Source organism: Ixodes scapularis, unplaced genomic scaffold, assembly GCF_016920785.2.
Source record: "Ixodes scapularis isolate PalLabHiFi unplaced genomic scaffold, ASM1692078v2 ptg000885l_1___fragment_2___debris__unscaffolded, whole genome shotgun sequence".
In the NCBI taxonomy this organism is placed as follows: Eukaryota; Metazoa; Arthropoda; class Arachnida; order Ixodida; family Ixodidae; genus Ixodes; species Ixodes scapularis.
In genome coordinates, this window is record NW_024610063.1 from 37276 (window position 1) to 50144 (window position 12869).

General features: G+C 47.9%; 1 protein-coding gene across 1 annotated transcript in view; it reads right to left on the reverse strand.

Annotated features, from left to right (window-relative positions):
• Positions 1-276: 276 nt before the first annotated feature.
• LOC8037882 (fatty acyl-CoA reductase 1) overlaps positions 277-12869 on the reverse strand; it is a 54541-nt gene continuing 41948 nt past the window's right edge. The window contains exons 9-12 of the mRNA XM_040219890.3: positions 7624-7863; positions 6724-6853; positions 2428-2555; positions 277-1758 (exon numbers count right to left, since the gene is read on the reverse strand). Coding sequence (XP_040075824.2) covers positions 1620-1758; positions 2428-2555; positions 6724-6853; positions 7624-7863 — 637 coding nt within the window. The 3' untranslated portion in view covers positions 277-1619. The remainder of the gene's footprint in view (positions 1759-2427; positions 2556-6723; positions 6854-7623; positions 7864-12869) is intronic.

The window sequence follows — 12869 nt, forward strand, 5'->3', positions numbered from 1 at the left end:
ACACCCATGCATACCCCAAGTGAGCAACATGGCGGCGCCCGGAAGCCGTACTTGCAAATGTGTATTGGCCTATCCGCTTGTGGTAGGCATAGGCAAAATGTGTCTTTTTTTTTTTGGAAATTTCAGACTAAATTTTCAGGAGCAGCTTTCACATCTTTTGCTAGCATGTACATCCATTTTTATTTTCAAACACTATGTGCATTTGAGAGGTACTCTGAAAGTATTATTACATGATCAGCATCCAATGGAATTAAAATAATTGACACAGGGCTGCAGTTTTCAAGGTAAAACAAGTGCTTTTTATTTACATTTTATATACAAAGGAAGGAGGGTAGTCAGTAAATAACTGCCCCTTTTACCAAGCTGAAAATCAACCGTCGAACGACTCGCAAAAGCAAGCATCCAATGCTGCACAACTGCACCAAGAACGGCACGATTCGAATTTCGAAAAACAAACGCAACATCACATGCACATTCAATAGGGTGTGGGGCATACGTCGACCGGATTTGTGAGGATGCAAAATAAAACGTTGCGTCCTCGCAATCTAGCACTAAAAAAGGTTCATTTAGGCACCCGAATCGGGTCGTCACAATCGGTCAACATTCACGCAAAGTTTTCGCCCGAAGCCGTAACGACAGCTTTGGTTATTACTGATAAGACGGGGAGATACATTTCTCTTCTCTTCAACGAGAGCTTTCCTCTGTCGGTTGCACAATCGTGCTTTTAGGTGCGCCACCACCCTAGCCGTTTGCTGATCGTGTCGTCGGATGCCCGCACCGAAACTCCACTCACCCATGAGCCGACGGTGCGGTGGAGACTGTGCACTCGCCGGACGGCCGATGAAAGACCAACGTACGATCGGCACAATGGGCGCGTAGCTTGCGCCGCACTGTCGGCCCAAGGCCTGTCCGCACTCTCGCGCCTGCTTGCGACAGAGTTCTCGCGATTTCTTACGACGAGAGGGCACACTGGCGCTATCTACGAAGCGACCCTGGAACTGCATTTCGCCAGAGCAAAGGTTTCACGGTAGTTGTGAGATCCAATGCGTATACTATATACGAGAAATGGTAGTCTAGAACGTTGTCTAAAGCTTTTCGGGCTGAGAAAGAGAGAATGATACGAGAAAACAGTAAAGAGCACAAGTTCGTCCGCTTTTTTGCGGAGGCTGCAGTGACGTCGAAATGCCGAGTTTTGATTGGCTCCGATTGGAAGGATAGTGGATATACCTCGAAGCAAGTTGCCTCGAGGTCTGCCGACCATCCTCCTAATCGGAGCCAATCTGAACTCGACGTTTCGACGTTGCCGCAACAACGGAAATACGCGGAAATGTCGAGTCTTCCCACGGCTACCCAATAGATGGCGCTAGTGTGCTTTCTCCTCATAAAAGATCCAGAGAGGTTTTGAGTTGCTCGGTCGTAAGCGGTTGCATAGTGTGTGAACTGGCCTTTGGGTGGTGAACCATGCATAGAAACGGTCGCCGTCCCGTTGTCAGGACCTTCGCTACACATTTTAATCGCTTGGAAGAGCTCTTGGTATCTTTCGGCGCCGTACGATCCGACTGCCGCATTCCGCTCGCGTCGTCAGTTGATGCGGACGTTGTTGCACCCCGGCGCGTCGCTTACAACGTGTCGACGAATTCCTGGAAGTAGCTTCCCATGTTGTAGACAATGTCGACGGGATCGAACGCGACTGCTTTGATGAATCGCCAGGCTCCCAGCATCAGCAGCATGTTGCTGGCCTTGCTCACGATGTACAGCCTGCGGGGAGAGCGTGACGGTTACGCTTTGTTCCTCGTGCTCGGCCGTTGCGCGCAATGCCCGGAAAACGTCTTTGACCGACGCTTCTTTGAACAGGGTCTATCGATGTTACTTTTATGATGACGTCGTAAAAGTAACTTTGTCGTCGGCCTTGATCTTGAGCGGCGGTGGTGGTAGGCGTGGAAGATGCACGTTCTGTAGCGGGTCGCTTTTCGGCTCGGCGGTGCGTGAAAATTTCGGCAGCCGGGAGTTAATTACACGGCGACACTCGCGTGTCTGTGTAGGAATCCCGAAGGAAATTCACTTTGCATTCACGTAAGTTGTCGCTCGTACCTCTGACAGTACTTGGCTGAAGGACACCTTTCTACGTGTCATAGGTATCTTAGATGAGAAAGATTAGGTAAACGAAAGGAGTACACGGGACAAGCTTATCCTGTTTGTGCTCCTTTTGCTAGTCGTCACGTTTCTGTGCGCCACTTCGTTGTCATGAACCGACTCGCCATCATCACCACCTCTCAAAGTTTCTTTGGCCTCCTAGTTCCAACTTTGAGTAAGACGGGCAGAATTTCGAGAATGCTGCCAGTACCGGAAATTTGCCTATGGACGTGAATGTGTCGACCCTGCATTGCATGGCGGCAGTGAAAACAGAAATGCGTGTTTGGTACTCACTTCGTGAGGTGTCTTTGTGCCTCGGGGAGTGTGTCGAGCTCTTCTTTGAGCAGGTACTTGCGGATGCCCATGCAGTAGTTGAACAGGTACTCCTTCCAGTCGAGGGTCTTCACGTCGAAGTTGAACTCCTGCCAAAGAGGACAACAGCCACGTGCCCTTCGTCACAGACATTCAACACTCCATCAGACTACCTCGAAATCCACACTAGTGAATCCCCGAGTACAACCACGGACAATACGTATGAGCTGCAACAGCTCGGCTTGCTTTTTGGCTTACCTGACAGTTTTTATTAGAAGCTGTGGTTGAAATTTGCATTGGAATGCAAAGCTTAGAACCTTTGACAGTTTGAGACGTAATAGAGGTCGTGGGAAGGCAGCCACTATTTCAACGTCTACTATCAAAATAATTGAACTATTATTTTGTTGCCCGTGACACGACTTCCTAAAGACGTGAAAATATTTTACGAATAATTTTGACCTTTCCAGTCAAACTTTCCACCACAAACAACTGACCGAAGTTTCGACTAGGAGCTTTGGTCTCAGAGAAGATTGAAAGTGGCGATATAAAAATTATCTTGTTTGCAGTTGGTGTTGCACCTTTTGCTGACATCAATTGCCATGTGATCAACTGGATTGGGGGAATACAAGAAAACTTCAAGACACAACTCTGCTATCAGGCTGCACATAATGTTTACTTGATCAGAGAATGCATGACTTATTCCACATTATCTATAAGAGACGGGAGCTGCTTGCGCAACATTTAATGTTGGAAAAATGCATGTTGAATAGACGATTTGCAAATTTCCCAAGCGCCCCGGCCCGCGTGCAAGGAATTGTGGGAGAGATTGTCCCTCGCCTAGCCGCTCTGCCTTGAGGTTGCATTGCGTTGTCGCTTGCCTCCTCTTAATCCTCTGTTTTTCGGTTGCATTACCTATTTTATCTATTCAAGTGTATGTTTTATTGCTTCTAAGTGTTCTTATTCTCTTCTACGCACAATATTTCTTGTATATATATATATATATAGTATTTGTGTCTTTATTTCGCCTTTTTCGATGGGAGTGCCCACGGGCAACACGCCGCTTCGCGCGTCATTCCCTCAGTGAGTACAACCTTTGCTACCGATTCCTATCGCGCTGTTAGCTGTTCATTTTGGTTCATTTGACCCGCGTGCAGTCGAGAGGAGCCGTTTATGAACACCCGCGCACATGTCATAGGGGTAGGCAGAGCTCTGAATCAACAATCGCGACGCAAGAGCCGAGTGCGCTGTGATTTGGCCGCCCGCGCTCACTCCGTTGACTTACACTGTAGCGTATGCCTTCAAGTGCCGCTTAACTTGACCAAGATACAGCACGCCACTTTGCCATCGCGAATCATTTGTCCGAATGCCTGGGAAACCGTGACGCTGTTCGGCATATCCAACGCTGCGGCGCCTGACAACTGCACGCTGCAGCGCGAGCCCTTAGCAAGCGCCGGCGGTTCAACGTCGCGGCTTGTATGCATCTTTGGCATGCATTCATGATCAGTCTCCTCAGCAGTTGTCAGTTGCTGACATCTTGACTGAAGCATCAGCTGACATCTTGACTCGAGCAGCAGCTGACATCTTGACTCGAGAAATAAAATTATCGAAGGAACTACGAGTTTCAAGGTGACTGCCTGGGTGACATCACATCTCTGCACTTGAAAAAGGGTGTTTGCAACTGACAACCGTTTAGAAGATAGATCGAGAAGGCATACCATAAGCGCATGCAAGCTACGATGTTGGGACACCGGCGCTTGCGAAGGGCTCGCGCCACTGCGCGCAGTTTGTCAGGCACCGCACGTTGCATATGACGGCGGTGTTACGGCTTCGCAGGCATTCATACAAATGAACCAAAATGAACAGCTAACAGCGCGATAGGAATCGGTAGCAACGCTAGTACTTGCCCGGGGAACGAGGCGCGAAGCGGCGTGTTGTCCGTTGGCACTCCCGTCAAAAAAGGCGAAATAAAGACACAAATACTATACATATACAAGAAATATTACGCGCAGAAGGGAATAGAAACACTTAGAAGCAAAAATTATTACACTGGAATGGATAAAAATAGGTAATGGAATCGAAAAACGTTGGATTAAGAGGAGGCAAGCGACAAGGCAATGTGATCTCAAGGCAGAGCGGCCAGGCGAGGGACAATCTCCCACAATTCTTTGCGCGCGAGCCGGGGCACTTGGGGGATTTTGCAAAAGGTCTATTCTGATACAGACTTCTGCTTGGTGCATCGGAAGCTTTGTTGTTCATTTGCACCGGCGAAGAAACATCAAGGAGGCAATATTTGCTTCCTCAACACTTTGTTTATTGTCCAGATTGTTTTGTAGCTACCCCAGATTCATCATACGCAAACAAAACGAAAGGAATCTCAAAAATGAATCCACAAACTAGGTGCAGGGCGAGACCAACCGGATTGCTTTGCAACTATTCAAAGATGCACTCACTTGGTAGGGGAGGTGTGGAGGTGCAAGAATAATTAAAAACTCGGTGTTCAGGGGCTCCGGAAGTCAATTCTGATCGGGGGGGCGGGGGTCAAGGCTGAGATCCTTGCAGTGCAGATTCCCCCACCCCCCCCCCCCCCAACTCTGAAGATCGTACGCACGGAAAAACCGAAATAGAGGAAGCGACCTTTGTTTAGCCGAAATCTTTTCCGAGTAACAAAAAGAGATCTTCAAAATCTCTAGCGCGCAAGAGCGTTTCCGTGGCCTCTCCTGTCACATCGAACAAAAGTATGAAAATGACTGACGGATGGCAGAAATGCTTTTCGCGTCTAGGCGTCGTGCAGAAACTTCAAGGGGCGCCTCCCATGCTAGGCCAGCTCTGAACCCTCTCCAGCCATTATGGGATCAGTGCGCTTAATTGGCACGGTATTGGCATGGCCGAGCTTGAAAGAGCCGATCCCAAGCAAACCTCGTCAAAGAGAGTGTGCAGCCCCTCCGTGGACATAGGCTCTGGACTGCTGTTCGTCGAAGCGCTCTGCCAGAAACCAATTTCCAGCGGCAAGAGGTTTTACGTTTGGGGAGGCTTATCCAGAGCCGGAGGGAGGCCTCCTCCCCTCCATCCTTTCCTATGACAAGGAATGGTAGAAAGATGCCTATCTCAGTTGTCCCCGTCCCACTGCCAGTGATGAAGATGTGACCAGTACGCGCGCCTCAAGGCTGGCTCACAAGAAACGTTTACTCCAGCACTTAACAGGGGTATCGGCTTTACTACCAATTCTCGTCCCGACAAAACGCTTTCTTATTCCGCTTCAAGCTTGGAAGGCGCGGTAGCATGTTGCTCTGACTACATTATGGGAGGGTTGTGGGTCAGCCTTCAGCGTCGGGGGGGCATGACCCCTACGAAAAAAACATAAGGGGGGCGGATGCCTCCCCTGCCCCCCCCCGGTTCCGGAGCCCCTGTCAGTGGTATTATAGTTGGGGTCCTTCGTTTTCGGGTAGACCCCAATATTCGCATAGATTTACACCCCAGACATATTCCTTGAAAATCGGGTTAAACCCAATTTTTCTCCAATTTTGGAAATTGAGTTCAAGCATTTTCTAAATAACTCTGCCCCGAAAGAAATTTGCTAGGGAACAAAGAGTTGGTATTGAAACATTCGTTGGCTCCATACATCTCAAACAATCGTAGATTCTTTTGGAATCAGTGAACTTCAGTAACGTAAATCGAGCCCTCAAATGTTGCTTTGATGTCCATTGTGAAGTGTCCTTTACCCCTCCCCTTTTTCCGTTTCAACTAGTGCCAAAAAAAAAAGATGGTAAAAGAATAGTGAAAAACTACTCATTTCGAAGATCGGACGGGTCTAGGATGGAAACAGAGATGCTGCCCATACAGAATAATATATAAGCAATGAGGATTTATTAAAAATTTTGACGTCCATGTGAGCTTTTTCTATGTTCCAATGCTATCTTATGTACCCTACTTTATTAAAATAATATCTGTGTTCAATCCAACGAGTTATTAATTATACCTGTATATTTCTAAATATAACCTGAAGACCCTGCATTTTATAATAATTAAACTTCTTTTAATTATTTCTCCTCGATTAGGAGAGAGTGGGAAGAAATGGGACAGTTTTCATACTATAATTTTTTGCATGGAAAGTCCCCAGGCCAATAGTCCCCAGGTCAACAAGACACCGTAATTTTTAATTTGCTCATCACAAAATTTGTCTTTTGGCAACTTGAGTTCTTTCAGTAGGAATGAGTTGCTGCGAGTGCCTTTGAGTAGAAGCAAGTTCTCATGAGTTCAGTGAACTAGCCGAGTCCTCACCTCTTTGTCCTTGGAGCTCATTTCGCTGTAGAGTGCCCGGACGTTGTCGTTGTGGAAGTACCACTCCGTGGTGGTGAAGTACTCGAACAGGTCCATGTTATTCTTCACCTTGTCGTACAGTCGGGACAGCCTGAAATAACGAAGGCATCTCATGTAGGAATGTCGCCGCTCGAGGCTCGACTGGTTTGGCGAACCTTCAAACTTTAGGCAAAATTCTACGAATTGGATGCCACCTCGGTGATTCCAAGGCAAAGTGCTGACCTACGAACCTACAGATCTCCAGGTGGTGTGCTCAAACCCTGGTTGAGGTGCCCGTAATCTTCCAGGGAGAGCAGAGGTTTTGGTTGCACGGCAAAAAAGATATCCAGGTAGTTGAAATCAATTCTCAGTTTTTCGCTGAGGTTTGCCAAATGCCCTTCATTGGTTTTTGCACGTAAAACCCTCGAGTTTGACTATGAATTGGATTAGATTGGATTTTTTCAACTTCCTCACTGTAGTGGGTCATTGCAAAACTTTGGATCTTGAAGGTCTAGCCGGGGGGGCTCATCTTCCGCCTGGAGTTCAACTTCTCGAACGGCGTTTATATCATTTCAAAGTAATATAAACCTGTGTGTTATAAATTTTGGGGAATAGGTAATGACCCGTGTTCAGGGTACATAATGGCAAACAAAATGAGTGAATATTGCACCACTCCTCTGCTGGGCGGTGTCTGCTTGTTCTCAATTTCCACGCTTACTACACAATAGGCATCTGCCACATCTACCTTCGCCGCTGTGCCACGGCCAGGATCTAGTCTGGCAGCACTGCACTTTCATGGGCCGTGTGCAAAAATCGGGGTGACCACTTTTGAAAAAGCGTAAATCTTGAGGCACCGCGCGCGCATACAGAGGCGGGGCTCACATGGGCTTGCGTCCGACGGCGCGGAGGGCGACATCGAAGGTCTGTGCCGGCAGGTAGTGCTGGAAGAACATGCGCAGGCGGTGCAGCAGCTTGGAGTGGGTGCAGCGTGGCTGCGGGTAGCGCAGGATGATGCTCGACGGGTAGTTGTAGGGTATCTCCCAGGTGTGCGTCATGAACTCCTGCCACGTCAGCGGGTTGTCTGCCCCGGAGGTCATGTTGTACACCAGCAGCTTCTGGCTCCTGCAATTGGGTGCGGGAAACGGAACAGGGGGGGGCGTTGTTCGTTTATACATCTAGAAATGCTGGAACACTGTGGCAGGTGGGGTATTACAAATATCAATTCAACTCGAAATGCAAACATTGGGTCGGGGTGACCGCTCTCTCTATACGACACATCTTTCAAATTGATCGGCATTAAAATAAACGCTTCGAAACTCAATCGCACACTCCAGCTCAAATGCTTAAAGGGATTGTCCGGTCGAAACCGGAAGTACTTAAGTTTTTGCGCTCGTTGCGTCAAGGGAGCCTCCATGTAGACAAACGTTATTTTTATTTTGATATATGATCTCCCGTTATTAATTAAACCTTTCATGAGCGTATGTACGAAACTGCACCCCGAATTTCGCCAGTGTCAATGGCTGACATCCGTAAGTGCTGCGTGACGTCACAGAACGCAAAGGTTTGTCGGATGGTCGGGATAACAAGCGTTGATCGATGGATGTCTTTTATTTTGTTTCGAATTATATAATCTTCTAGGGTGTACCCTACTGAAATACGGTTCTTTGAATGCAGTTCCTAAGCATGTGCAAACAAAGTCACGCCTTTTAGCGGGATATTACTGGCAAACAGCCATAAGCTTCGAGCAAACGTATGCCGTTTCGCGCAACAAGAACTATGCAGCTGCGACGGCCACCGATCAAAGGATGCAGATTTCGCCTCTGAAGCTGCACCTAGGTACACGAAGCGGCATCTGAGTACACATGTCAACGGATCCGCTGGATCTGTGATGAGGCTGCGGGACGTTTCCTCAGAGGCGATGTCCGCGGGTCGAAGGCAAACGGCGAATCGTTCAAATGCATGTCGTCAATTGACTTGGGCGAGCTTGGTGAATTAATCGTATAGTCACGCTCCATTTTCACACACGGGTCAAAGAGAATCGGGCTGCAAGCGTGCTAAATACAACTTCTGGCATTGTTTCCAGACGGCCTAGCTGTTGGTTTCTGTCATAAACTCTGGCGCCGGCCGACTCTCCCACAAGCTTTTTCTTTGCGATTTTGTGCTGCTCGCCGTGCCCCTTCGCCAGTTTGCCTTTTCAGTGAGCAAATTGCGTTGCGGCGACCACAAACGGGAAGACGAAACCCGGTTTTGTTTGTTTCTCTGTTTCTTTCCCCCGGGGGTGCCTTCGGCGCCGCCGTGGAGGGGGACGGTTTTCGCGGAAAGCCGAATCAGCCGATGGTTTTTGCGCAGAGCTTTTTGGGTCGTCAAGGGGGCAAGACGTTCATGGTTGCGGGGTGAAGTCGGAGGGAATGGCGTCCCGGCGACGCGATATCTTCTGAGTCTTCTTTATTATCGTCACCGTCGCGGTCTTCCTGCCAGTTCACCACCGCCGAGAGGCTGAGGATGCCCCTTCGACACCAAATTTCAGTGAGACCCGTCCGTAAACTTCGGACTTCGCTTTTGCGGACGTTTTATTTCGATTTGCTCTCCGTCCGTGGCTTGGTTCTCTTGTTTCATTGTTTTTTGTATTCTGAACCGTAGTATCGCTTTAGCGCGTCGAGGTTCCACAGGAACTTCACTAAGTATAAAATAGAAAGAATTCTTTCTATTTTATACTTAGTGAAGCTCCTATGGAACCTTGGGGTTTTCTTTTTGTTGTGTATTGTTTGCCGATGCGCCAAACCTTGACATTTATGTTCACATATATATATATATTTTTTTTTTTTTTCATGTAAATATATTGTTCATTGTTCAAACTCTGTGTCCGCCTGAGCTCATTTCGTTCTTCCCCAACTTGGGCACACGCGCCAACCGCGCCGGCTGACCGGCCTCAACAAAAATAAATATTGTTTACAGTCGTTGTAGAGGGGCAGCGGGAGAACCGTCAAAGGGGAATCGAAACTGTGACAGTTTCGGTTTCGCTGCATAATCATATTGATTGATCCGATTTGGGCGAGGAGTGGATGAACGTAGTTTAATATCGTTGGCACAGCATCGCACCTCAGCTTACGAGCCTTCTGTCCGCTTAGAGCTCAGCTCGTAGCTCTTTTCTGTGAGGTGATTGCTGCATAAGGGGAATCTCGATCTTGACGGGAACCCAGTCCCTACGTACGACGACAATCCATTTTTCTCGTCACTGCACGTCTCGCGGAAAAGTGTGGAACGTCATGTCTTGGCTCACATGTGCTGCCCGGTGGTTGTGGCACCCAACCGCACAACAAAAATCTCACCCAACCACGAAATAAGTCGAGCACAACAACAAAAACGAAGCACGCTGAGGCCTTCACTTGCAGGCAAACGACGAGACAGAAATGCTCGCCTGCTCGCTTTGTGTTTTGTGACGTCAGAGTTTCAATGTTGCCAACGAAAGCAGCGCTTACGCTAGAATGCGATTGGAGCAGCATAAATACAATTACTCACGCAGAGGGGCATATAAAATTCAGATATTGCACGTACGATGCTTCTCGAGGCAATTCGCGACTCCAGCGACCTATAGGGGGCGCCCCCACCAGACAAACATGGCGGCTGAGTCCAGGTCGCGGCGGGTCGGCCGGGCCGCCTGAACAGGTGGCGCGTTCAATTTAACAGATTTTCTTTTGTTTAATGCCCAATTTTATAGGTATTTGAACTGAGACGGTTAAGTGTAGCCGGTGCAGATAAACTTGCAAAGCATAGTTTTGTTTTGCCGGTGTTTTTTTGTTCTTTTCGTGTCAAACATTCGTTTCGGAGATTTCGTTCAAAACCGAAACTATGGGCTCCGGAGGGACGGTAATATACTAATCAGTTTTGATCATCTAAGGAAAGCGGCGATGACTACAGAATTGTTCCACAGAGATTAACTTTTCAGCTAACTCGCATGCCTCGACCATGCGACTTATCTGTCCGCGAAATCGAGCTTTTGTGCGTATCCGCGTTTACGAAACAGCTCCAGTCGTCTGCTCGGCCAACAACACAGGCTGCAGGAAAATTACGAAAATTAAGCAACCGCCTCTTGAGCCAAGGACCGTGTTAACCCGACGGCGCCCCACTAAGCAGCTGATACTCGTATTTCAATTCAGGTTTTAGTAGCAATCGAGAAGTCATTTTGACGAGCGGGTTATGTATTATATTACGTACTATGGGGGGGTGGGGGGGGGGGGGGTCCCACTAAAGCGATATTAGTATACCCTTCGGGTTGAAATATGAGCTTAGTTGACTAGCTATTAGGTGAGCTGCTGAATAAAAGTATATTCGACAGACGGAGAATACTACTTAAACTTAGCCAAATGGTTCTATAGCCGGCAGCACGGGGACAAACTGAAGAGAGTCTTCACTGAAGATCCGCCCAGAACCTCTCTGCATTGAAAGGAGAAAATTAGTATTTTTTTTTGTGGCCGGTCAACCTGACCAATGTAGACGTATATTGCTGCTGGCTTCGACGTCCTCGTAATATAAATATTGGAGGCGCGATAGGTCAAAATGCCGTGACAGCAACTAACGTTGCGAGACATGTCTCCCACCTTTTGAAAACAGATAATTTCCCTCATTCATCATTTGCAGTGAGCAAGTTTTCCTGAATCAAGTAATTTCGAAATCAGACCAACTCCTTCAGTGTGGTCCAGAGGCTTTTTCGGCGAAAAGCAGCCAAGATGAATAGCCAACGCACCGACCGGCGTGGGTGGCTCAAACTTGAAGCTAACCGAACACAACCAAACTCAAGAAAAGCAGCTATCGAACCTTCCCATTCACTTGACTGCAACATTGACGTTCCCTCCAGTATCAGTTACCAAGTGTCGCTTTGAATGTGATTCGAGACAGACAAGAAATCACAAAGTTTTCGTGATTCTTCCCCATCCAAGAAATCGAAAGCACGCGACCGTGTGCTGTGGAGTAAACGGGCTTTCAAACACGTAATAGAAGAAAAAATCTACTGAGGCTTCACCACACTAATGATCACTCACAAACTTAAGAAATATTCGGACCTTCGTCAAATTACATCGTTCGCCACCGCGCCGACAACACGTCTCCGCGAAAGCCACCAGAGACGCGTAGGGGCGCGGAGCGACCTGGACCGGCTGGTTCCCGGTTTTCCCGCTTGGCGGCGTCCGTTTTGCTGGAGTCGCGAATAACAACGATATTCAATGATTTTCTCGAGTACAAAATTTGACCGGACAATCCCTTTAAAGGGGGGATGCAACTTCGTTCAAAGATTTCTGGAAGTTGCCCTCTGACACTTCTGAAGTAAAGAACAGAAAACCGATTTCGCCTGCGTGTCCTAGTTGTTGCGTAAAAAAAAAGATAAATATTGGCATTTCGGGCACCCCTCAACTCACTCCCAGCCTTCCTGGTCCCCCGTCACTAGGAAGGGGACACCTGTTCCCCCTTCTAGTGACGTCATTCGGGGTGCCGTGTAGCTTCCCGTGTGCTATCTCGAAGGACGCTTCCCCTCCCTCTCTCTGCGTGCATTAGCGGGCATTATGCTGCAGCTTAGAGCCGAGCCAGGTCACGTAATCTTTTCGCCATAGTTCCTTCGGCTGCCACTTGGGGCTGCAGGTGGGGGAAAAAGCTTGGCTTTTGCTTTGCGATTATGCAGCGGAATCGCGACATTTTTAATGAAGGAGGTGTTTTCTCTATCCTCCCGGACGCGATAGACAGCGTAAAAATGACATGCAAATTCTTTGAATCATAAAATCGTTGCACCACCCCTTTAAGCGCTTAACAATATTGAAGAGATATACCGTAAACGACTGGATTTTCCCGAGTTTCCCGACTGAAATAACATTGCGAAAAGTAGATCTCACGAATATGTTCTTTCATGGTAACGAGAACAAAGTACAAATATAATCCTCTCGGTGCTCCCCTCTTCTAAGCTCCGAGGGAAGCTAAGTTGTGGCAATGCAAAAAGTGAAAATATATATGAAAGGAGGAAGCTAGCAAAAGTGGAAAGTGCAAACTCTATGTCGGCTTTTAAAGATCTGATCACTTATAATTTGGGTTTCGTGCATTTGGATAAATCCGAAAAACTCTGAAGAACACTCGCTGGTAACGGT